Raw genomic sequence first — 26,782 nt, forward strand, 5'->3', positions numbered from 1 at the left:
TGGGTAAATTGATATAGAAGTGCTGCAGGACATCTCGGGGAGTAGACTAGGAAGCAGTTGGATGTGCAGGTTGGTCAACAGGGCTGGAGAAGGATTTGAAAGGCGTTGGCTTGTACAGGGGAGCTGGAGCTATAGGACTGAATAAGATTTAGAAAGGATGCCTATTAGGAGAAGGGAGGGAGCTCTGAGAAAAACTGCATTTAAAGGGAAGGAGTGGATGCGTAAGGGCAGTCTGCCAGCTGCTGCTCCTGGGAAGCAGGGAAGAGAGGCCCTTGGTAATGAGGGGCTGGCTGGTGACAATGGCCAGGGCATCTCCTGTGAAGGGGTGGGGGCTGGAGAGTGCAGGAGTGAGGCCTGCAAAGGTGGCTGAGCCCTCTCTCAAGTTCAGTGGTGGCAGGGGCCATGGGCAGAGAAAGAGGCAGGGAGGCCAAAGTAAGAGTATGTGTGTGTGTGTGTGTGTGTTTCCAGCGAGAAAGATGTGAGCATACGTAGACGTGGAAAGAAAGAAGCCAGTGGCGAGTCAAGATCCAGAAGAGGGTAAAAGGGGGTAAGTGGTGAAGAAAGTTCCCAAAGATGGTAGGAGGGGACTCATTCATTCATTGACAAATACTTATTGAGGGCCAGTGCTGTCCGTCACCGTGCAAGGATACACATGAGAATAAATGGGGTGCTGTCTCTACTCTCAAGGAACAGATACTAATCATGTGACCCACAATAGACAGATAATAACAATGGAGTGAGAAAAGTGTAAGAATCTAGGCAGGTAGAGAGCTCAGAATCTAAACTGGGAGTGGGGAATCATGGAGGGCTTCCTGGAGGAGAAGACAACCCGAATTAAATCGTGAAGGATGAATAGGGCTGGTTGGAGGAGGGAAGAGGGAAGGCTATTCCAGGGTACAGCATGTGCAAAGCTGTCTCCTAGGATCTAGAGGGCTGCAGGCAGGGTGATGGGAGGAATTAGGCTGGGAGGGTCACCCTTCTTGCAGGTATTTAAGTCCTTGGATGAGGACTGTGTAGAATTTGTCATGTGAAGGCAGCAGTATTTCTCAGTAAGACAGCAATATAATGGTGTTATCCTTGAGTGGCTTATTACCAAAGGAGATGTCTCTTTCACAGATTGCGCCGGCCATGGCCCAGAGCCATGTTGGGGTGGTGCAGGGCAGAATACATTCTAAATACAGGGCAGAGAACTTTATGAGTCTGAAAGTCCAAATGAGATCCATACTTTCTAAGAATATCTCATTTAAGTTCTCTGCTGCAGGCAAGACTTGAAAGTGGAGAGACAAGGGTTGTTAATTTCCATCGCAGGAGGAAGACCTGCCCTCACCTCTCTCCTCAACTTCCCCACCTTCTCACATTGGCAGGAGAGAGGAGACAAGGAGCAAACACAGTGGCAGGGCATCGGAGCAGGGGGTGGGGCCCCTGCTCCCCCTGCTCCTTCGCCCCCTCTCAGCAGTCCCTCTGGACTTACATAGTAGGTCTCCATGGCAAAGTTGGGGCAGGGGGTTTCGAGCGTGGAAAGCGTGCCCACTATCTGGAACGTGCCTTCCTTCAGGTTGGCTGAGGAGGCTTCTGGCACGGCTGATTTATCTTCATCGTGCTTTTCCTCCTCTTCGGTAATTTCTTCAAGTGAAGCCCCGACCACAGAGGTAGAGAGAAACTGCAAGCAAACAGGAATTTCCTGAATACTAAGAACAACGGAGAGTAAGGCCAGTCAATGAATGACGATTCTAAAACCTGACCTTTACTGAAGGCTTGCTAGCAGTGCCACTCACGCTTTGTACACCAGTATCTCATTGAAATTGGTTTAATTCCCGCAAAGACACAGTGAAGTGTCTATTCACTATTATGACTCCCCATTTCATAGGCGAGGAACTCAGGCTCGGAGAGCTTAAAAGCTCGTTAAGGGTATTATCCTTCCCTAGCACCAGGCAGAGCTGGGCTAAATTCACGATGGTTGTTTTGTCTAACAGATAGGTAGAAATGTAATGCGATCGGCTTAGGTAACTTAAATTTGCTAGTACCGCATTAACAAAAGGAGAAAGAAACAGGTGAAGTTAACTTAGGTAAAGTTTAAATTTTTAAGAATTTAGGTAACATTTTATTTAACTCAATATATCCAAAACATTATCAGTTTAACATGTCATCAATATAAACATTATTGAGATATTATATATTGTTTTCTTTTCCCATAGTAAGTGTTTGAAATTTGATGTGTATTTTACACTTACAGTGCATCTCCATTTGGACTAGACACTTTTAAACGTTCCATAACCACATGGGACCAGTGGCTATGAATAATGAAATAGAATGAGGTTGGCAAAGTTTCTTTTTTTGGTTTTACAAAAGCTGTCTTTGTGAGTTGTTTATGCAATGTTCATGGGTTTCATATATAAAGAGAAATAATTTTAATTTATATATTAGACATATAATTTATAGTTTAAACATGCGTAAATAATCATGACGATATCACCCCTTGGGAGTAAAAACACAACAGAATGCCCCACCTCCTTTATTTTGATAAAAAAACAGTCCAAGTTAATAGACAAGGTGTCAGGTTCAATCTCTTATTGGAATCTATTTTTCCCAAGTATGCCATATATATTTTCATTTACCTCTCAAACACACATATTCAATTTATTATCCCATTTCACAGATGAGGAGATTGAGGCCCAGCAATAAGTAATTTGCCCAAGATCGCATAGGCAGGAAGGGGTGAAGTTGGACCTTCTGATAATGACACCCCGGCTGTACAGGTGCCCCGCCCTGACACACTACCCAGAGACCGGGGGAGAAGGGGCTGTGGTGGCACTGCTCAGCTAGGCCTGAGGACAAGAGACATGGCTTCCACGTTTTTTTAGATGCTTTATATTTCTACTCCCATATTGCTTGGTGCAGACAATAGCAATTACTTGGAATTTGAGAAAGTCAAGTCCTGGTTTGTTAAGGAATAACCGGAAATTCTGTTATTGATAAGCTTTGGAAAAAATCTCTCCCAACAAAAAGTTTTATTGTAAAAATATTATGTCGTAAAAAATAATCAGAGCTCAAAAGGGGATAAAGTAAAAAGTTAAATTCTCTTCCCTCCCTCCCTCCTAATTTCAATCATGTCACGTCCCTTTTTAAGTACTCCAATGGCTATCAATGGATTTAGAACATAAACCAAATTCCTGACCAAAGCCCCACAAGATCTGGGCCTTTGGGCTTGACTCTGCTTTGCTAATTTACACAATAAATATCGATGAACTGCTGACCACGTGTGAGGCACTGTTTAGTTGCTGAGCTGGGCCACATTTTGACTTTCACAGCCCCTTTCCGCCAAAAGTATATTAAAAATGATATTTTATGACTGTATATCTATAATGACACACTATCTTTGACTGTAAAATTTAATTTGCTTCCTTCCTATTTTAAGAGAAATTATAACATTTGTGCGGGCCCCAAAGCCACATGGGTCCTGGGCATGGTGTCTGCTGTCCCCTGGAGCCCCTGGTTCACTGCAGCCTCACCACTCTGTCCTCTGCAACCTTTGCCTTTGCCGTGCCCTCTGGGAACTATTTCCTCGGGCTGGACCCTCATCTTGTGTGTGTCAGATTAAATGTCACCTTTCAAGAGAGCGCTTTCATGCAACTCTATTGAAAGCAGCTGCGCTCTTCCCCAGTCCACCTCTTCTATTCTCTTTCCTTCAGAGTACTTATCACCTATTGAAATATCTTGTTTATTCTAGTAATTATTTATTGTCTGTCTCCTTCCAGAGGGGCAGGGTCTTCAAGGGTCAAAACCTTTTTTGGTCTTATTTACTGTGCCAGCCTTTTAGTAGGAGTTCATGAACGAGTGACTCCCATCTTCCAGAGGTGATAATGGTTAAGTGTCTTGTGTATCCTTTGAGACGTTTTTCTGTATTTAGGTTGTCTATCTATCTATCTATCTATCTATCTATCTATCTTCTCTATATTTGTATCTATCTTTTTGAAAGACACAAGTAAGTTCATACTACCCCTGTCTTTTTAATGCTTTGCTATTGCATTTAGTTTTGGACTTCTTTTTCCGTCAGTTGCCTGATACAGACGAGTTGCCGGGAATGGAAAGAGAACCCGGTTAGGAGGTCGGAGACCTGGCCCTATGTCCAGGTCCTGCCCCCAACTCGCTAAGTGATCTTGGGCAAGCCCCTTTCTGCCTCGAAGCCTCAGTTTCCTCTTACTAACAGGGGAGGAACCCCGGCTGGAACGGAGATCTCCAAACACCTGGGCTTCCAAGTGGGGCGCTTGTCTAGCCTGGGTGCAGACTGGGGAGCAGGGGCCATTGGCCGTGCCCAGGACGAGGGAGGGTCCCTTAGGGGAGGCCCTGATAGCGTCCGGTGGTGCAGGCCCTCGCTGGGTTCCGGGGCTGGGGCGGGGGACTGGGAGTTGGGGGCTTGGGTTCTCCTGTCATCCACCGCCGCTCACCTTCCCGATGTTTCTGCTGCTGTATGAGTCCAGCAGGTTTATAAACACCCTCTGGATCCGTTTAACTTTCTCCGTCCGGACAGCAACTTCCTCTTCTTCAGCCATGGTGGGAGCCTCGCTGGTTGCTAAGGAGAAAGCGTCCCTTTGGTTGCCAAGGAGATGGAGCCGCGGCCCTAGGACCGCGGGGCCAGGCTGCCCTCCGGGGTTGGGGCTAGGGCGCGGGGCGGGGCGTTCCCGGGGCGGGGGGCGGGGCCTCCGGTTTCCGAGGCCAGGAGGGCTCTCCCTGCCCAGGGCGCCAGGCAGGCCTGCGTCGCCGCCCGAGCCCCACTCTCCCCTGCTTCACGCCGGGGGCCCTCGGGCAGGGCGCATCCTCCGTCCCTTTCCTCTCGTTCATTCGGTAACTCCGGAAACACGTCCCAGTGTCCACCTGACACGGAGCACTAAAAATACTGATGAATCTGAGGAAAAGGTAAAACCGCAAGCCTAGGCTTCCCCTGAAATGTCGGAGTGAATTAACGTGCCCCTCTGGGGCGGTCTGACCAGGCGGGCGTGACATAATCCTCTACTGTAAAGAAGGGCTGTTGCCATGGAGTTTCGGGGTCATGGTGTGGTCCCCACTGTGCTGCCGGTCGCTGCTTGGTCCACTGGGCTCAACTGGTTTAGCAGTTCCAGGGCTGGGGTGGGAGTGACTAGCAGCCATTTGTGCTGGGGATTCACCCCCATTCACAAAGGGATAGAATTCAGACTTTGCCCTTTCCAAATCAGGTTAGACACGCAGTTGCCCAGATAAACCGACAAATTAAAAGATGCCATTCGATTTGTCTTATCACAGAACCACAAAGGTAACGGTGGACTAGATATATATATATCCTGTTATCTTAGAATAGTAAATATTTTTGTGCTTTAAACATTAACTTGTTGAATGTACATATTTAACACATGGATTGACTGTGTACCTTTTTTTTTTTTTTTTAAATACTGATTGCCTCAGAAATTGGAGATGGCCAGGGAGCTCCAGACAGCCTGGAGGTTCTGGGCACTCAGGCATTTGGGAGACTAGGCTTTGACTTCCAGCTCTGCAGCCATTTGTGGGAGACTGGGGCCAACCTTTTAACTTTACCCAAGCTGTGAAATTGGCTGTAAAACAGGGGTGAAACCACCAACCTAACAGGGCGGTCAGGATCAAACAAGATATACGAAAGCATCTTCTGAAGTGGTCTCCATAAGTGAAATTGCTTTTTTTCTGCAACGCTGAAGCACGCTTCTACCAATGGGAGTTTTTCATTCCTTTTTTCGTCCCCACCCCGACTCCCTTTCCTTTTATACATATGTCTCATTAAAACTTGTTTTGATAAAATAACACTTTGAAATTTTGCAGATTTAATTTGGGAACAGCTTGCTCACAGCAACATTCTTTTTTTTAGTATCAACAAGAAAGTGCTGTCAATTTAAATGTAAAAATACTCATGTAAGACCAGTACAAAACTTGATGGAGTAAGTACTCTTCAGCATTCTTTCAAAAGGTCTATTATATCAAATATTCTAGAGTTCACTAGTTGCCTCATTTCCAGATTTTCAGTTTGACCCTACTGACACGCAGTTAAGCAGGTAAGTACTTTTATTCAACCGGTCATGCTACTTTAACTCATTTTTGTTTCATTCTTGTTTACATTACTGATAACATGTAAATGAGCTAGTTACAAGGGGATGGCTTGCAGAGAATTTTGTATCATATTGGTGTGTTAGGAAAGGAGATTCTATTGATCAATTCTATTATGCCAACTAAGGGATCTTTCTTCTGTTATTCCTTTCCTCTTTAAAATTTTTTTTAATATTTTAGTTTTCATTGAAGTATAGTTGATTTACAATGCTGTGTTAGTTTCAGGTGTACAGCAGAGTGATTCAGTTAAATATATAGGTTATTACGAGATATTGAGTACAGTTCCCTGTTCCTCTTTCAAAATCTGCTTTCATGTAACCACAAAGTTCAGGGGATGCTTTTATTGACACATATGGGGATGGTTGGCGGAGTCAGAAGGCTTGGGTTCTGACCGTACCCTCCTGCTCACAGGTGGGCTGCTGAGCAAGTGCCGCAACCTGTCCAAGTCTCAGCTGGACACGTCACACACAAAATGAAGGGGTAAAGGGCAGAGTTCTTAAGTCAACCTGGCACATATCAGAATGTTTTCCTACCCTGTTCCCCCTTAACAATCAAACCACACATTTCGTGTTTTTCAACACTGGCGAGAGAATAGTGCAGTGTTGTGATGGGGGCAGGGAATGAATGCTCAGTACCCCAGTAGCTGCTGATTAGCTGTGTGGGATGTGTAATGATTGATTCTGGACCTCGAGGAAAGGTGGGGAGCGTGTCATTGTGGGAAATGAGGTGTGCATTCTCTTCATAGTCATACTGCCGCTTCAAGGATCCTGGGAGCAGGCACAGCTCAGCACAGATTGGTGCTTTTGCTACAAAGGGATGTTCTTCAGCTGGTTTGAACACCGTTATCTATTGCATTTCCCTTCTCTAATTAGTATATAAAAGCTAATGTAGAAAATACGAAAAAGGAAATCACTTATCTTACCACCTAGTGATAGCTACTATATTATTTCATTTTTCCTTCTGTTACATATTATTTTTCAAGATGTAGTTTTAAATCCCTTTTTTCCTGTAGTATAATTTTCTCCAATTTTAATGGCTGCATAGTTTTCCATCAGGAGGATCTGGCATAACTTAACCACTTTTTAGAGCCTTTTCAATGTTTCATTAGCGAAAATGACATCCTTGTTGTATATCTTCTGCTGAATTATGTCACTATGCTAGATTTCTAGGCTATTACCAGCACAGAAGTTATAAGCTTTGTAAAGGCTTTATTACCACTATTTTCCAGAAAGGTTTCACCAATATATCTTCCAATAGAGTGTAACTATGCCTCTCACTAAATCTTTATTGATATCATTATATTTAAATAAGAGAAACTATTAAATTATTAGGTAAAATGGCTCAACATAGCTAAGCCTATTTTCCTTTCTTGAATTACTGGTCTGGTCGAACATCCTTCAAGTGATTACTGGACATTTGTATATTTTTCTGAGTTGATCATATTATTTGCCCCTTATTCTCATTTTTTTCTTACTGACTTATAATAGCTACTTATTTGGAGGTTCTTTCTTTTTCTTTTGGAAGTGAAATCAAGGGTTAATTTATCTGGTTAAATTCTTTTACAAATCTAGGTAAAATAAAGGTTTTAATATCTAGTGGAGGTTCTGATATGTGTAGTTCTATTAATGTCTTCTCTCTCTGTTGCTCTTTCATAGTAATAAAAAGAGCAAATCACTTCACACCGAAATGGAACAATACAGAATTCAAAAATGGAAACGGAATCTCTCGGAATCAAACATTTATCACAAAATGAACGCTTTCAATTTTTAAACATACAATCACTTTTCTTCATACTTAACTCAAAATTAGTAAACAGAATTTTATTCAGACTTTACAAATATCCTTTACATTCAGCCTGAGATTAAGCATGAGAAAGTTCAACCTGAAGTTAGACTTCATTACCCAAACACGTCAGCATCTGAAAATAAAGCTGAGGATGAATGTTCATTTATCAAACATAATTTAAGCATTCCAGTAAACTCTGACAATGAATAGTGACCCAAACCAAACTTTAACTTGCTCTGGTCTACATGATCTTCAGAGCCTAGAAGTACCTATTATTTAATAATGATTTTAAAATGTCTTCAAATGACAAATTATGAAGGTGTGTCCAGATGTGGAATTTTAGTTCAACATTTCTATAGTTGCTGCTTTAGACTAGTATTAAAAAAACAACTCCCCAATCCTTATTATTCAACATGTACTTGAAAACATGTAGCAGCATGGTATAGTTTATTTTTATAAATATTAGTACCTGTAATAAAATATAAAATACAGAGTCTCCGTTTTTCAAATATTAAGTCTCTGAATGCTTCATTCATCCTTTGGTTTCAAACCCATACGATGCACTCATATGACATTGCAGATTTAGCATTCAGACAGAACACTGTACATCTGTTGGGGAAGGAGGGGTGCTGTGGGAATACCAAAGTGCTACATCATAGAAAGGAAACGTTGAAGCAAAAATACTTTCTGAATATATACTGTACATTATGTAAACAAACATTCATAATAAGAATCAACACAGGCCAAAATACTGTTTTCTAGGAAATCAGAGTCTTTTTTCTTTTAAATCACACACACTGAAGATGCTTTTTGTTAGGAAAAGAATGGAGCCTGTTCCTATATTTGCTTATGTGCTTAAATATCTTGGAAACAAGTAATTGTTGCATTCATTTGCTAATGGTTTGTCCTCTTACTTGGCTGGCTGTTGCAAACAGGAATACAGTACTATTTCAGTACCTGTTCTTCACGTAATACTAGCTACGTAATATAGAATTAATTCATCTTTATCAGTCCATATTAATAATATAAATAGATTACATGAAGCAGTGAATTTCAAAATTTGTGCAGGAGAAACTAGTTGCTAATTTGTTTCCAATAAGGCTAGTAGCAAAATAATTACTACAAAGTCAGTCCAAGCTAGTAGCAAACCCCTGATTTAGCAAGCTGAATCAAAGTTTGAAGTTAGTTTATTTCCTATATTACTGTGCAAATCTAGAATTTCCTATGTAAGAGAGAGTGCTGGCAGCATCAAAGTCCTGCAATAAGAGAATGAAATACTGATTAGGTTTTCAGAATGCCAGAGATACTATATGAAGAAATCTGAATGTCTTAATGATGGTGTCACAGCAATGGCCTCAGGATTTCCTTAATGAATCACAAACTAAGAAAGACAATTCATTAGTCAATAAAGTTCTCAATCAAAAGCCTAAATGTGAAGCAAAAAATCATAAAGACACAAAATCAAAGATGCATTTTCTACTATGACCACCTGGAAGAATTTCAAGCTTTAGGTCAACATTGTGTACCAGCAGCAGCCTCTCTAACAGGAAAAAACTTAGTCATGACTGTCCATCCCTTTTCAAAGCTTCCAGTCTTTGAAGGAGTGCATTTCCAAATGCTTCCCGGTAGGCAGGGCTAAGTGTATCCAACAAGGAGTAGACTGTTTCATGGTAGGGAGTCTGTAAATGATCGTCCACCTGGTCAAAAGCATAACCTACCACCTACAAAAGAAATGCAGTAGTGAATAAATAATCAGATTTCATCTTGGTACAGAAAGCAAAAAAACCCCCAAGTTTTTACATGGGTCATTCTCTGACATTATGCGTTTCTCCATCAATAGTTAGAATACACATTTTTAATACAACCTGTAATATTTAAGCAATTCGTAACATACAGGAATACCACCAGCAAAATGCTCTCGTTATAATTTTTTTCTCAAAATTTAAAAGGTCTGTTTTACCTACTTTTGATCCTAAAGGAATGTAAAATACAGAAAGAATTTAAAAAGCTATATAAAAATAGTATTTCATTTTCATGGTCTAAAACATACTTCTATTTATTTTGGGTTTTTTGGGGCTGCACCACACGGCATGTGGGATCTTAGTTCCCTGACCAGGGAACGAACCCGTGCGCCCTGCATTGGAAGCACGGAGTCTTAACCGCTGGACCGCCAGGGAAGTCCCCATGCTTCTATTTAATTCCACATACATTGAGGGTCTTTTTATAAAGGTACTATAATAAATAATTATACTTATTATTACTACAGTGTTATTAGTCCATATTGTTATAATTTATGTGATTTGGACTTTGTATAAAGAATTCTAAAATTTATTTGAAGTTTTAATTCTGCCTTATAATTAGTTATCTGAAATGCCACTTTCATTACTAATACATTACTTATCTGCTCAACTCTGTGAGATAAAAGGGAATGTTATTCTGTGTGCTTCTCTGTGTGTTTTTTCCCCTTAAACACAGCTAAAGATTGTTTCTTCAACAGGATTATAAGACCTATATCATGGTTCACCAGCACAGTGTAGGGCAAAATCAACTTAGGTTTTGCTGACTTCATGAAAGCTTGTGAATTCCCCATATGAACCCCACATTTTATGACATCTATTCAAGCCATAGGAGACGCAAGTTTATGCTAGAAACAGAAGCAGAGTTGTTATTGCACCACTTCGGAACCATGCTCTGTCCCAGCACTTTCTACAACATATTACAATTTTGTTTGCCCCTCTCTTATCCCCACTAGACTGTGGTCTACCTGGGGACAGGGATCATGTCTTATTCGCATGGTTTGATTTCTAATTCCTGACACAGGATAGTTACTCAGTAAATGTTAACTGAATTAGACTGAAAAAATAAATATTTGAGTACTTACATGTCAGGTTTTATAACTGATCCAGATCTTTCTGCAAACTTTATTCACATAACCATCCCCCGAATCCTTTTCAGTTTTTTTTTTTTTTAATCTCCAACTTACAGATAAAGAAGTAGGGACTCAGGTTGACTGACTCACCCAAGGTCACTCAAATTCACATGTAAGACTTCTGACTCTCATTAGAACGTTTCCTACCTCACCAGAATTAAACAGTGTCAGACAGAATTAATTTACCTGGGGTCATTTATCTCTACTTTTGATTTGCCTATTTCTATTTAACATCCACTTCTAAAGATTGCAAGTTTTTGGTACAAATTTAGGAAGGGGAGCACAAAGATTAGTTAATTCCGGGACTACTCCCAAAGCCAAGCCTCATCCGTTGGGGAACTAAGGGTAGTGACGATGCTGGCCTTGCAATCGGCTTCAATGTAAGTGATCCTCTATCAAGGGATACACAGAACACACGGTCACATACATCTTAGGTAAACTGAATCTAGTGAAATAAAGAGATGTTCATGTGCTTGTTTAATGTACCACATGACAGTTTTACTTGCTTAAACCCTGTGCTCTACTTTATGATACTGCGTATCTTTGGGAGAACTATCTGTAGAAACAGAAAAGTCAGAGATTTTTGACCAAGACAGAAGGTTATTTATTTATTTTGGCTGTGCCGCACGGCCTGCGGGATCTTAATTCCCTGACCAGGGGTTGAACCTGGGCCCTTGGCAGTGAAAGTAAGGAGTTCTAACCACTGGACCTCCAGGGAATTCCCTCAAGTATGTTGTTTCAATAGAAGAGACATTTATAAGAGGTGGGAAAATATTCAACACAGTGGCTGCAAAACTCATCCAATGCAGAGAATGCATTATTCTGGTAAACATATTTAGCTAGAGATAAGAAATAAGTTAATCTGGGGGGTGATGGTTACGACAAAATAACTCTGCAAATCAAATCTGTTTCTTCTTTTTCAAAAAATCCAATTTTCCCATGTTGGCTGAAAGACTTTAGTATTAATAAAAATTCCTAGGGAAAAAAGCTTTCCTTAAAAAAACTTAGAAGCTACTGAGTGTCAAGTTCTCATCTAACACTCTTTCCCACTCCCTGACTCCCTGCCCTTTTTGATTAAGTGGTAAAGATGTAATTTTTTTTTTTTTTCCTAAAGAGAAAATGACTTACCCTGAGCCCGGCTTCAGTGAGCTCCAGGCAGTATCTATTCCTTTCTCTTGTTTCCACATTGATATAGGCCACATCGTCTGCACAGCGCAGGGTTTTTGAGACAAACATGGTGTTAACAGCAAAGAGAACATCATTTACAACTGCTTCAGCTTCCAGTCTCATGTCTTTCATATCTGTTCCTTCAAAGCCATTAAGCTCTGCATCTTCTTCAAATCCTGACACACTGCTCAGCTCCATGGGATTACAGTCTGTTTCCATTCTGCAAAAATCTGGATATAAAACGGCTTATAGAAAGACACTCCACATACTAATGTTTGATTAAAAGCAGTTATGCCTTACAACTGCTACTTATTGGAAAACATTAATGAGTTAACAACTTTTAGGGAAAATATTGCCTAAAACCATTTTCAGTAGTTTTTCACAGCAAAATTACAGATACCTATAGATTAAAAAACCCCCCAAAAACAAAAAACTCTTGTTCTCCACTTCTCCTCAAAAGGTTAATCCCCATATTGGTACGAATTCAGAATATCAGTTTTTAGCTATTTCAAACAATGCCAATGTAAAACTCCTAGTACCTACTTCTTTTTAAATGTATTATTATTTTTCTAGGATAGATATTTAGAACTGGAATTGCTGAGTCAAAGTATATACTCATTTTAACTTTTAATAGATACTGCTGAGTCACCCTTCAAAAAAGGCTGTACTGACTGATACTCCACCAACAGAATATGAAGGACTGTGCTCTTTTTCACCACACCCTTTCCAACCCTTTTTAACATTTGCCAACTTGAGAGGCAAAGAATGATGTCTCATTGTTTGAATATGTATATCCTTGATTAAACAACCTTTGGGTATTTATAGGATATTTTTAGTTCTAAGATCATACAGCTATTAAAAAAAACAAATAAAAATGAACTAAGTAGTCTGAAATCAAAGTTTAAGTCTTTACTTACTAAGGTACACCCTCAATAGTTCCTTTTATGACTTCTCAATTTGGGGTTTTGCCTAAGAAGCAATCTTCCCCATTCCACGATTACATTTTAAAATGCTCTAAATTATCTTTTGAATTCTCATTCTCTATATTTAATTCTTTGATCCATCTGGAATTTATTCTGTGTAGCTTTATTTTCCAAGTGGATAGCCTATTGTCCCAACACCACTTACTGAATAACTCTTTTTACTATTTACTTGAACTGGCTCCCATATTATACACTGGAAAATATTATTTCTTGTGCTAACTTGACCCAATATTACCGCCAGTCTGCTATGTAGTTCTTGCTTCTCTTCTGTGACTGGGGGAGCAGTTTTGTTAAAAATTCTAAATGTATGGATGAGAAAAGTTAATAAATGTGAGATTGCTTTGGAATGTAAAAACAGCTTTTCAGAATAAGATATACTTTCTTTTTACCTGTAGGCTTTAAAAGTAAATTAAGATTTCATTTCTCTGATATGGATTAAGCACCCACTGTCCTAAATGCAGGACGACTGTTCAACTTGTTATGAACATTTATTTGTACTGTTTGTCTATTACCTTACAAATTTCATCCCTTTTTCTAAAGTTACCAACTTGTGCCCTATCTGTGTGATGTTCAAAATCCTTTAAATTAGTGGTCCTCAATTGTGGCCAAAAACCCCACCTGAGAAACTGAATCAAAACCTCTGGGAGATTTTTCTGGGTATTTTTTCAGAGTTTCTGGGTGATTCTACTGTACAGCCAATGATCTGAATTATTAGCAAAAATCTTAAGGTGCTAGAGTTCCTATAGCTGCAAGTCATTTGCACATTATAAAAGTCAAAACTATTTGCTAAAGGCAACTTATGATAAACTATGTAAAGCTCTTTCAAAAAACTACATAGAAAACTGGTACAAATAATATAATCCTCCAATCCTATTTCAACTAATGATACGTTTTAAGGGTCCTTTATCTTGTCTCCCACAGCACTTCATAGGATTAGTCACTCACTACTAACAATACAAGTTAATTATAAATTTATCGATTATTGCTGGAGGAATTTGTCAGGTAACTGAAATCTAATATTGACTTAGTATATATGAAAGTGAAAATATTTGATTTTCTAAAAATGTCTACCTTCTCTAGAAATAATCATTATATTCCTTAATATTACACTTGGTTTTATGTATAAGAAATGAGACCATTTTATTTTTTTACAAAGTCAGTTCTGAAGATTTTGAAATGTGACTGTCTACCATAAATCTCTTAACATCCTGAATGGCAAACATCTTTATTTTGCTCAAGTAATCAAGTACCTTAACTACAGATGACAGAAATAGTAACTGTTACATGAAAAAGATGTTTATATGAGAAAGCTTTTAAAGAAAGAGCCTAATTCATTGCAACTAGGACCCTAGTGATATGATAAGCCAAAGAATCCAATACTAGAATATAAGACCTCACAGGTCAGTAAAGCAGGTCATCAAACTGTGGGTAGTAGTTAGCACCAAGGGGCAAAAAAAGAGAAAGACACCTTTCCTGAGACTGTGAATTTTCAGGAGATTTTTCTCTGAAATGCTTTTGAACGATGCATTAAATAGCAGACACATCCAGAACCTCTGATGATACATAAGAATTGACAGATTTTAGTACTGAAGCATTATACAAGTTAACATTTTAAGCTATCAGTATTTTAAGGTATTATTACAATTATCTTTTGTTGGTATGACAAGCTCTTGATTATTTATCAATACCCTTTCCCCTTCCTAACAGCACCCAGATTTTCCAAGAGGAATCATAATACCTCCCCTTCCCCTATTTTTTTTTTTAAGGTTTTGGCTGCACCCCACGGCATGTGGGATCTTAGTTCCCCAACCAGGGACTGAACCCACGCCTCCTGCATTGGAAGGAAGAGTCTTAACCACTGGACTGCCGGGGAAGTCCCCCCTTCCCCTATTGAGTAAAGTAACCAAGCAATTTGCATGAGATTGACCCCAATCCCAACTGAAGACTGTCCTGAACTTATCAATACACTGAATTCTTCCTAGTCATTTTATTTTTAAAATTTATTTATTCATTTATTTATGTTTTGCTGCGTCAGGTTTTAGTTGCAGCACCCGTGGTCTTCATTGAGGCATGCGGGATCTTTTGTTGCAGCACGGGCTTCTCTCTAGTTGTGGCATGCGGGTTTTCTCTAGTTGTGACGCGCAGGCTCCAGGGCACATGGGCTCTGTAGTTGTGGTATACGGGGTCCAGAGTGCGTGCACTCTGTAGTTTACGGCACACAGGCTCTCTCATTGAGGCACGCAAGCTCAGTAGTTGTGGCATACGGGCTTAGTTGCCCCATGGCATGCGAGATCTCAGTTCCCTGACCAAGGATCAAACCCATGCCCCCAGCACTGGAAGGCGGATTCTTTACCACTGGACCACCAGGGAAGTCCCTTTTCTTTAATGCAGAATAGTTTACAGCACACACTTTAATGCAAAATAGTTTACAGCACACAGCCCCGGCTGTCCCTGGTAGCCATCCCAAGATGAGGGAAACTCAAGGATGATGCTGACAATGGGAAAACAGAGCCAAGAGATTCACAGAGAAATGAAGCCCGAGCCCTGACAGCTGCCCAACCTTTGTACTTTTCAGTTATTGCAGCCAATAAATTCATTATTTTACTGGCAACTGAAAGCATACTGAATTAGGAGTTACCTAAAATAAAAAGCACTCATTAATCTCACTCTTCAACAGCTTTACACAAGAGGTTTAAAAAAAATGGAACCATGATGATATTTTTGTGTCTGTCATGTAGAAAGTACTTAATAAAAGCTTTGTAGACTGAGTATCAACATGTGTATTAGTTTCCTATTGCTGCTGTAACAAATTACCACAAACTTACTGGCTTAAAATAACATGAATTAATTTTCTTACAATTCTGGACGTGAGAAATCTAAAACCAAGGCGTTAGCAAGGCTGCATTCCTTTTGGAGCCTTCAGGGGAGAATCTGTTTCCTTGCCTCTCTAGCTTCTGGAAGCCTCCTGCATTCCTTGGCTCATGGTCCCTTCTCCCTCCACCTTCAAAGCACATCACTCCAATCTCTGGTTCTGTGGTCACATTATCTCCTTTTTCTGACTCCTGGCACCCGCACTCTTTTATAAGGACCTTTGTGATTGATTATATTGGACCCACTTGAACATTCCAGGATAATTTCCCCATCCAAGGCCCTTAACTTGAACAAACCTGCAAAGTTCCTTTTGCCATATAAGGTACTGATAATACATTCACAGTTTCTGGGGATTAGGACATGGACATCTTTGGGGGGGCGGTCATTATTCTGCCTACCAGTATCCATACCCTATCAGCAGGGAAAGGAGTATAAAGGTAGTCAAAGAGACTTCATTTTCTGACTTTCCTTTTTGGAACAGTCATAGTTTACTTTTAAAAGGAGGTCCAGCGTACTTGTCAAGCTCACTGCCTTCTTTGGAAAGGTTCCTTAGTTACAGCTTTCATGATTTGTATTCTGTAACTCCAGCACCGTGATACAGCGAAATGAACTGGATTTGGGTGTTATAATTAAAGTCACCATTTCGAGGCTGGCAAGGGGTTTATGAATTGTCTTGAATCAAGAGCTCTGTCCAACTACCCGATTCTGGATGGTGACTGGTTCATCCAATCAGATCCTCTTTTGAGGAGTATGAACACAGAGCCAAAAAACATGAATTCAGTGTGTGATGAAAGGAGCTACAGAAGCAAAGCAGGGAGCAACTGGGTAGCCTTACCAATGGGGCACTAGAGAAGTGGTTTCTATACTTTGATTATTCATCCCAATAACCAAAAATATTTTGAGCAGATACCTCATCATATGTATATTTATTTACATATCACAATTAGCGTATCAAAACACATAAATATGAATTTAAAGAGAAGGTAAACTATGAAATATAAGCTTATTTTCTTCTTACTTCTCAATGGATTATCTTGTGTACCCAAGTGTAGAAGCCTGTAGAAGCCATTGAGGATGGGGACATATACGTCCATGTTGGTGAAGGGACAACTGCTAAAATTACTAATGAAACATTAGAGATGCTGTCAGGTTACCAGAATGGTTGACTCATCAATGTGATTCCTGTAAAAATCCCTGGATTCTTCTGTAGGCTAAACAACTTATCATTGTATGAGAAATTCTAGACCAGTAGAACTCCGTGCAATGATGGAAATGTTCTTTATCTATGCTGTCCAATACAGTGGCTACTAGGCACACGTAGCTATTAAGCACTTGAAGTTTCGCTAGAGCGACTGAGGAACTGAACTTCAAATTTTATTTAATTTTCATTCATTTAAATTTAAAAAGCTAGTGGCTACTGTATCACATAGCACAGGACTAGACCTTTGTGAATACTTGTGGATAATATAATGAACTGAGTTTATATTACTGTTGAAAACAATCAAGATATAAAGGTACTAAATTCAGCTTATTTTATATGAGTACCAAGATTTGGAAATAGGTATGTTAGAAAATCTATTTTGAATCTTAGCTAATCTATGGAGGGAAATTAACTGTCAGTGTTTCATTGGTAAAAATCAATGAATTACTTCATTTTTTTACCTTTTCAATTTAGACTCTAAGTTTATTTATCTAGCACTTTTCTAAGCATTAGAATACTAATTAAGTATGTTTACTGGTAGTTTACTGCCTAATTTGAGAAATAAGACAGGCACATGAAATACGTACACAAATATTAATGCCACGCACATGAATCATAACACAAAAAATGTATAATTAGAGAAAACAAAATGTCTTGGTCCTACAACAATCTTACCACTCAACTTGTATAAACTTGGGCTGGCCATGTAACCTCATTGGTTTTCTCACTTACAGAATAAGGGGGAATGAATGGGAAATTCTTTACTGTTCTTGAGAGCTCTGACATTCCATGATTTATGACATAATTGTTAAGTTACTATGGGGCTTGACTCATGGAACAGGTCAGTCAAAATTGGGCTTGAATGAGCACAGATGAAAAGTTATGGATAAGCAGAGAAGACTTGAGAGTTGTGAAGGATTCTTCAGAGGGAACAATGCATAAACAAGGCCCAGGGTGTGGCAGGAATTGTAAGGAAACTGGACTAGGTAGTCTACTACAAGGAAAATGCTAAGAGAATAACAGATAGGAATGGCCCAATGTGACAAGGTGCTAATACCTAGACAACAGAATTTGATTTTGGTACAACAGGCTGTTTTAAGCTCTTGAGAATGGGAAGAGCAATGTCTTTATATTTAAAGTAGGTTCCTTGTAGGCAGTATATAGTTTGGTCCTGCTTTTTCATCCAATCCGATAATCTCTACCTTTTAATTGGAGTGTTTAGACCATTTACGTTTAATATGATTACTATGATTATTGATATGATTACTATGATTGATGTGGTTACTATCTTGCTGTTTGTTTTCTATTTGTCCCATCTGTACTTTATTCCCTTTTCCTTATTTTTCTGCCTACTTTTGGACTGACCACTTTTTAGGATTCTTTTTTTACATCCTTTGGTGGTTTATTGACTCTTTGTTGAACGTTTTTGGTGGTTGCTTTAGAGTTTATAATATACATCTTTAATTTATCACACCTTCAAGTGTTCTTATACCACTTCATGAATAATATAAGAACCTTACAAGAGTATATTATACAGTCTTTGTGCTATTTTTGTCATACATTTTACTTCTACATATGTTACAAACTTCATAATACATGTTATTTTTGTTTCATTATTATTGTTTTTAACAGTGTTTTTTTGTTTGTTTTTTGGCTACACGTCATGGCTTGTGGGATCTCAGTTCCCTGACCAGGGATTGAACCCAGGCTACAGCAGTGAAAGCCTGGAATTGTAACCACTAGGCCACCAGGGAATTTCCATTATTTTTGCTTTAAATAGCCAGTTACTTTTCAAAGAGACTTAGGTAGTAAGAAAAATGCATTTTATATTTAACCATATGGTTACTATTTCTGATGCTCCTCATTTCTTTGTGTTGATCTACATCTATAATCTGTATAATTTTTCTTCTGCCTGATGATTTCCTTAAACATTTCCTGTAGTGTAGGTCTGCTGTTGATGAATTCTTTCAGCTTTTCTATGTCTGAACAAGTCTTCCTATCACTTTCATTTTTTTTTTTATAAACTTATTTTATTTATTTATTTTTGGCTGCACTGGGTCTTTGTTGCTGTGCACAGGCTTTCCCTAGTGGCGGCAAGCAGGGGCTACTCTTCATTGCAGTACACAGGCTTCTCATTGCAGTGGCTTCTCTTGTTGCAGAGCACAGGCTCGAGGCGCATGGGCTTCAGTAGTTGTAGCACGCAGGCTCAGAAGTTGTGGCTCATGGGCTCTAGAGCGCAGGCTCAGCAGTTGTGGCACATGGACTTAGCTGCTCCACGGCACGTGGGATCTTCCTGGACCAGGGCTCAAACCCGTGTCCCCTGCATTGGCAGGCAGATTCTTAACCACTGTGCCACCAGGGAAGCCTCACTTTCATTTTTAAAAGATATTTTTGCTGGGTATAGAATCCTAGGCTGACTTTTTTTCTTTCAAGAAAAAAATGTTTCCTTCAAGCAAAAAATCAAAGATGTTTCTCTACCGTCATCTTATTCGCAGTTTCCTGTGAGAAATGTGATGTCACTGTTATCTTTGTTCCTCTTGGTGTAGTTTTCCTTCATGTTTCTTTTGCTTGGGGTTCATTGAGCCTCTTCCATCTGTGGGTTCATAGATTTTAGCAAATTTGGAAAAATTTTGGCCATTATTTCTTCTAACATTTGTCTCTCCTCTCTCTGGAGAGTCCAATTTCATGAATATTAGTCCAAGTGAAGTTGTCCTACCCCTATGCTCATTTTTTCACTCTTTTCCTCTTTGTGTTTCACTTTGAATAGTTTCTATTGCTATTTAAAGTTCTTTTCTAACCTTTTCTTTGCTGTATCTAATCTCTTATACTTGGATTCTTCTTTAAAAAACATATTTTTTATGTATCTACTTCATTTGCTCAATCTTTTCTCTAATTCTTTTAAACATATGGAATAATTATAATAAATGTTTTAATGTCACTGTTATTTCTGGGTTAGTTTCAATTGATAGATTTTTCTAATCGTTATGGGTTGCATACTGCTTCTTTGTATGCCTGATATTTTTTGATTGGATGCCAGACTGTGTGGATTTTACCTTTCATGGTGCTTGATATTTTTATATTCCTATAAATATTACTGAGTATTGCTCTGGGATGTAGTTAACTGGGAAAAGCTTGATCCTTTCAGGTCTTGCTCTTAGGCTTTTTAAGGCAGTATCAAAACTCATTTAGTCTCTGGTTAATTTTTTTCCCAACTACAGAGACAAAACCTTTCTGAGCACTCTACCGGATGGCCTATGAATTATGAGATTTTTCATTCTGGGTGAGAGGAACTGGAACTATCACTGGTCCTGTTTGAGCTCTGAAAATTCCTCTAATTCTTTTGGGTAGTCTCTTCCCCAGCCCTGGGGAGTTTCCTCACAACTATGTGTTGATCAGTATTCAGCTGCAGACGGGAGGGGGATCCTCTGTATTTATCCACGGCTCTAAGAAGCTCCCCTCCTTCTAGTACTCTGTCCTAGCTGCCTTGGCCTTCCTGGAATCCTAGCTTCTTATCCTCAATTCAGGTAGACTGCCAGTTCTACCTGGGTTTCTCCTCCCAAGGCCATGCCTAGAAATTCTCTCCAGGCAATAATCTGGGGCAACAGTTTGCATCTTGTCTCTCAGGGATCACTGTCCTTCACTGCCTAATGTCCAAAGTCTTAAAACCATTGTTTCATGTATTGTTGCCCACTTTTTTTGTTGTTTCAGGTGGAAGGGTAAATCTGGTCCCTGTTACTCTATCTTAGCCAGGAGTGGAAGGCTTATTAACCAGTTTTCAGCTAATTTTGGAATCTTATTTCATCAGTTTTTCTTTCATTGATTTTGGTCTCTCCTATATTATTTTGAATCAACTTCACCATCTTGTTGGTTCTTTTTGGCTGCGTTGGGTCTTCGCTGCTGTGTGTGGGCTTTCTCTAGTTGTGGCGAGCGGGGGCTACTCTTTGTTGTGGTGCATGGGCTTCTTGTTGCAGTGGCTTCTCTTGTTGTGGAGAATGGGCTCTAGGCGCACGGGCTTCAGTAGTTGCGGTGCGTGGGCTCAGTAGTTGCAGCACGTGGGCTCTAGGGTGCATGGGCTTCAGTAGTTGTGGCACGTGGGCTCAGCAGTTGTGGCTCGTGGGCTCAGCAGTTGTGGCTCGTGGGCTCTACAGTGCAGGATCAGTAGTTGTGTCACAAGGGCTTAGTTGCTCCTCAGTATGTGGAATCTTCCCAGACTAGGGATCGAACCCGTGTCCCCTGCACTGGCAGGCAGATTCTTAACCACTGCACCACCAGGGAAGTCCTAAGACAGTTAAAGTAACTGGCAGCTTCAGTTTCAAATGAAATGAGAGCTTTGAATTTATCTGAATTTCAAACTACTGTTTTGAAAGTAAAGATGAATAAAGTTGATTAATTCGCAACATGTAGAATTCAGGCGAAGCTAAAGCTAGTTTAAACTTTATTTTCTGTAACACATAACATTTAATGTTTTCAATAGCTCTGAGATGCTTATTTTGAAATTAAAAATTTTAAATCAGAATCATTTGCATTACAGACATACATTATTTGTAATTCAAATAAAAAGGGCTTATCTTTCCATTTGTACACTGATTTATAAAATTACTCTGCACCCCACTTTCAACAAAGGCACACATACACAACCTAGTAATAACAAATCAAGCCACCAGAATTGTATTGTGCTTCAGCTGATTAAAGAGGAAGGTGATGGTGAAGAAATATATAATGTTCATTTGAGAAGTCTTTTTTTTTTAAAGATTTAATTGGCTTTATTAGGCAGTTCATGAATCAGGCAGAATCCCATCTGGCAACTAGAGCGGTACTCCTGGAGAAGTCTTTTAAACTGTAAAAAATAGGCAAGAACACTACAACCCTGTAAACAACCTTTCCTTTGAAACCAGAAATAGTAAATGAGATTCCAAGACTAAAAAATTGAATGCTTAAGAACTAAAACCAAAATAACTCCAGGAATTAGTTTTTTGTTTCTATATAACCCACTAGGTTATATAGAGGATTTGGTATTATATTTAATATAAGGTACATTCTAACCAACATAAATCATTATCTAAAGAGATATGAAATAGAAAACCTCTTTGTTTTCCATTTAAACTCTAAATTGGCTCTCTACCAGACTCTGAGCAATATTCTGTTGCCAGCACCTTCAAAAATTGGAATACCTTATGGTTGCTTTTAGTTATTCTGGTAGATTGCATCACCTTGCAAAAAGTTTCCAAATGATTCCTTATAACATCATCCATAAATTATTTAGGAACCGCTCTTACTTCATCTGTTGGTATAATTTTTGGACTGTGTTAGTGGTCTGGGGAGAATTCATGAAACTAGTTATCAAGATATTGTTCACTGAATTCTTTATTCTCTACTTCTTAATTTAGTAGACTTTGTTTTGTTTCATCACAAATTTACAGCATTAAAGAGCTAGCAAAAGACTAGATTTGTCCTTGATGACAAAAGAACAGGCGTAGAAAGACATACACGACTGTCTGCATGTCTACAGCATGGCAAAAGAACAGAGCCAGAATGACTTCAAGAGCAGTATACAGATGTCAAATTTACATTTTGAAAGAAAGTTCGATTTTTCAGTTGCCATTACAACAGTCAGCTGAGGGTTAGAATGTAATATCTTAATGATGATTACAGCTGACCCTTGAACAACGCAGGTTTGAACTGCACAGGTCCACTTACGCATAGATTTTTTTCAATAGTAAATACTACAGTATTACACTATCCATGTTGATTGAATTGGCGGATGTGGAACTGTGTATATACAGGGCTGACTACAAGTTACACGTGGATTTTCAGTTTTGGGGGGGTTGGCGTCCTTAACCCCAGCGTTGTTCAAGGGTCAACTGTACTTTTATTTATATCATACATCACAGTCTGGAAAATCCTCTCAACATGAATAAGAAGTGGCCATATGGTGTGATGGTTAAAGGGCTCTTTTGAACAGACTGATCGGGGCTAGAATCTCAGTTCTGCCACTTACTCTGCGACTTGAGGCAAGATATCTTAATCCCTCTAGTCACACATTCCGCCGCCCTAAAATGAAGCCAACAAGAGCATCTACCTTAAAGGGATCCCAAGAGAACTAAATGAGTGAATATATGGAAAATGCTTAGCATGGTGCTGGACACGCAATAAGCTCAAGAAATATTATCTGTTAATTGTTAAAAATAGAGTATTTAAATATCTTTAAAGAAGAAAGAGTAAACTCTGACCTAAGCCCTTTGACTCCAAGTTCCGTGCCCTTTACAGTATGTGGAGTGGCTGCAGCTGCGGCCTTTCACGGCTCTGAGAAGCATGAGACGCAGGAACACTATTATCTTATTCCTGTTACCTCAGGCACAAGTCTTAGAAGGACAAAAACATCTCAGCTTTTTTTTTCTTTCACATGTTAACGTGGATTTCTTTCATGGATGATTTTTTGACATGACTCATTCAGCCTCTGGTATATAGCCTCTAACCTGTCATTTCAAATCTTTTCTAGAATTTTTTGGAAGTTGACAATGTTTGGTTGGTAATTACCTTCATCGTCCTCCCTTAATTAGTGTTAGCTGTTAACATTTTGTGATAGTACTTTGTCTTTGATAAAACACAAAACACTGTTAGGATGAGTCTGTACTCTATTTGAGCTAGAGGTATAATAATGACAGATCCCAAACCTTAACAATTTATGCTGAATTTCTCCTACGAAGCATAAAACGTACCCGGCAACACACTTAAGACTGTGAAGGGAGCATGTTTGTTTTTACAAAATCTTCTAATTTTTATGTCCCTTTTCTGATATTTGAAATCTCACACATTCTATGAACAGTCTGAATGTAATTCTGTATTCCAAAAGAAATCACTTACTTAACATTTCAACCTGAAGTCAACTGTACTCATTCATCAAAAGTCTGGTTCAAACCTCCCAAGGTCTAGTCTAACTCCCTGCCAGATTGGATCCCAGTTTCATACCACTTTGTTTACACTCCTTTTATGGTAAGCATTATAATTATTCATAAACATGACTTATTATCTTCCAATATATCCAGAATCCAACTGCTTTTTCCCATCTTCACTTCTATCACTCTAGTCCAAGCCACTGTCATCTCTGCCTGTATTACTGCAGTATCTTTCTAACTGGTCTTGCTTTTTCTCCTTTGGTCCTCTCCCCTCCACAAGTCTATTCCCAACACAGCAGTTAGCATTGATCCTGTAAACATTTTGGCCAGATTATGGCACTGCTTTCCTCAAACCCATTCACCGACTGAATAAAAAGGCAAAGACCTTATAGTGGCCTACAAGGCCCTATATGACCCCTCCCCCCGCAAACCCCCAGCTTCTCCTCTTTCCTTCACTCCCTCCTGAGGTTCCTTGAACTCGCTAAGCACGATCTTGCCACGGGCCTTGCGTTCTGCTGTTCCCCCTGCCCAGAAAACTCTTGCAGGTATTCACTTGCCTTGCTCCCCAGCTTTCCCTAAGTCTCTGCTAAAATGTCACCTATTAAACAAGAGAGGCCTTCCTTTATCCCCTATATAAAAGTGGCAAGGGCTTTCCTGGTGGCGCAGTGGTTGAGAGTCCGCCTGCTGATGCAGGGGACATGGGTTTGTGCCCCGGTCCGGGAAGATCCCACATGCCACGGAGCGGCTGGGCCCGTGAGCCATGGCCGCTGAGCCTGCGCGTCCGGAGCCTGTGCTCCGCAACGGGAGAGGCCGCAACAGTGAGAGGCCCGCGTACCGCAAAAAAAAAAAAAAAAAAAAAAAAGAAAAGTGGCAAATCTCTCTGCTCTCCATTCCCTTTATATTACTTTATTTTTTTCTACAGCACTTATCACCACATGGCATATGACATGTTTGATTACTGTCTGTTTCCCCTCCCTTCAATAAAATGTAAGCACTCCATGAGGGCAGGGACTTAATCTGGTCACTGCTGTATCCCCAGTACCTAGAACAATCCCTGGCACATAGCAGACAATCAGTAAATATTTACTGAATTAAGGAGTGACCCCTTCACTATAGAACATAAGCTCCTTGAATGCCTCTTTACCTTTTTCACATCACCAACTGTGGAGACTTTCATTCAAAGGACCCTTAACAAACATTTAAACATGCATGAAGAGCAAGGGAACTGAAGTTACCAAGAATGCTTGGGACAAGTCTACAAAGAATGAGGGGTAGCAACAATCCCAGCACCTACGTACAGTGGAAGGCACGCTCGTTCCAAAATGAAAAGGTGAAAAGGTGGAAAGGGGAACCAGAGCTTTCTCCATTTGCCAACACTTGTGGGCTGTTAGTATTTCTAAGGCACTGGTGAAAGTTATCAGCATACAAACAAAATCTTCTTAACCCGGTCGTCTTAATTCACTATTTTTTTTTCTTTCGACAGTTTCATTTATTAAGTAACCATGAACCTTTTTACCCACAGATAGGATAAATCAACAGTGTTGGCAAATTTAAAATCATTTACTAAATCTTACTGAACGGGGCCTTGAGGCAAACATCCCCACTTTTAAGCTCTCTTCTAATGAGGTGACAGACTCAATTATTTGGTAGAAATACCAAATAATTTAAGCAAAACCGGACGGCTAATAAAATTTACAACTTTAATTAAACTTTCTACACTCCGAATACTAGAACTGCTTAGTGACAAACTCCACAAGACTTTCCAGTAAGCTTATTACAGTTTGTTTCGTCTGACAGGTTACAAGACAAACACCCAGTCTGCTTGAGTTTTAAAAGGGTATTTCCTTTGCTTCCCCGGAATAACCAAGAAAGACAGGAGTCCAACTGGTAAAGCGAAAGTCGGGTTTAATTCACTATTCTTGATTAAACTGGATGTATCGGGACTCCGCTGGTTCCCTACGTATATCGTTTAAGTTTCCTAACAATATCTGGAGATAAGATATTACTAATGTGCTCACAGTTGGCGAAGACTCCGAGAGGGCAGCGGCCGCTTCGAGGGGGCTCGGCTAATGAGCGCCAGGGGCGGGATTCTAACCCAGGACACTTGGCTTCCGGGCCACGGAACAGCGGCACGCAGGCCTTCTCGGGGGTGGACCAAAGTTAAGGGCCGGCTCCGCCTCTGCAGGAGTTGCCGCCTAAAAGGCAGAAACACGGCTGCGCAGATTCCCAGAACCGCACAAGTACTTTGCCCAGGTTTCCGCGGGGTCGGAAGGTTCTGTTATCGATCAGAGAGAGCAGTTCTGCCTAGAAAGCTCAAGTGTCTTGGTCGCTGGCGCAGCACACGCAGGATGAATAAAGCGCTTTGGAAACTGCAAGCCTCTAGACAGACAGCGAAGCTGAAGCTCCGGAAAACAATACCTGAATGAGGCGGGCGACGAATAACTTGCTGACTATGGGCACCGGCCAATACGGGGGGTGGGCGTGGGGGGGAGAGGGATGCTCGAGAGGGGCTGCAGCCCTCCCCGTAAAGCCGGCGGCGTCCGAGCGCCCGTTTCCGGGGTCGGGGTCTAAGCTGCCTGGGACGGCCCAGGCCGGATCCGCCCCCAACCCCACCCCCTCTCAGCCCGGGCACCGGGCCGCTTCTGCCGTCGCCCCTCACGGCCCGGCCTGCAGAGCCCTCAGAGGGCCCCCAGGTCGCCCTCGAACCCCCCTCGACCCCCGGCCGGCCTCTCGCCGCCGGCCCCGCGACTGCTCACCTGCGCACGCCCCGCGTCCTTCTCTCATTCCCTCCCCAGGCCTCTGGAAGCGACCTGCGGCGCCACCCCATCTCCTCCCCGCCCTCGCC

At 40.4% G+C, this 26,782-nt stretch overlaps 2 protein-coding genes across 6 annotated transcripts in view; both read right to left on the bottom strand.

The window, feature by feature from the left end:
• The window catches only part of AK7 (adenylate kinase 7), a gene marked incomplete at its 3' end in the record, with an annotated part of 54,450 nt that extends 49,842 nt beyond the window's left edge, over window positions 1-4,608 (bottom strand). For all 4 annotated transcript variants that reach the window (XM_079913103.1, XM_079913105.1, XM_079913104.1 and 1 more), the window contains exons 1-2: window positions 4,446-4,608; window positions 1,472-1,660 (exon numbers count right to left, since the gene is read on the bottom strand). In XM_079913103.1, the coding sequence (XP_079769229.1) occupies window positions 1,472-1,660; window positions 4,446-4,550 (294 nt within the window). In that variant the 5' untranslated portion in view covers window positions 4,551-4,608. The remainder of the gene's footprint in view (window positions 1-1,471; window positions 1,661-4,445) is intronic.
• A 3,216-nt stretch (window positions 4,609-7,824) lies between these two features.
• Window positions 7,825-26,772, bottom strand: GSKIP (GSK3B interacting protein). 2 transcript variants are annotated; one of them, XM_079912798.1, is made up of 3 exons: window positions 26,694-26,772; window positions 11,948-12,216; window positions 7,825-9,611 (listed from the first exon to the last, which is right to left on the bottom strand). In XM_079912798.1, exons 1-3 carry the CDS (start codon window positions 26,719-26,721, stop codon window positions 9,450-9,452), a joined length of 459 nt encoding a protein of 152 aa, XP_079768924.1. In that variant the 5' UTR covers window positions 26,722-26,772; the 3' UTR covers window positions 7,825-9,449. The 2 variants fall into 2 exon arrangements, with proteins under 2 accessions (XP_079768924.1, XP_079768925.1); XM_079912799.1 differs by lacking the exon at window positions 26,694-26,772 and adding an exon at window positions 25,956-26,541 and having other exon boundaries at window positions 11,948-12,206.
• Window positions 26,773-26,782: the final 10 nt, after the last annotated feature.

This window comes from Stenella coeruleoalba (assembly GCF_951394435.1).
Source record: "Stenella coeruleoalba genome assembly, chromosome: 2".
In the NCBI taxonomy this organism is placed as follows: Eukaryota; Metazoa; Chordata; class Mammalia; order Artiodactyla; family Delphinidae; genus Stenella; species Stenella coeruleoalba.

Bases quoted from the DNA above. Each gene is read 5' to 3' on its own strand.
- GSKIP (XM_079912798.1), bottom strand. From the start codon at position 26,721: ATGAGAGAAGGACGCGGGGCGTGCGCAG. The intron at 12,217-26,693 runs GTGAGCAGTCGC...TTTTATATCCAG, and splicing joins AGGACGCGGGGCGTGCGCAG to ATTTTTGCAGAATGGAAACA. The intron at 9,612-11,947 runs GTAAGTCATTTT...TTTCTTTTGTAG, and splicing joins TCACTGAAGCCGGGCTCAGG to GTGGTAGGTTATGCTTTTGA.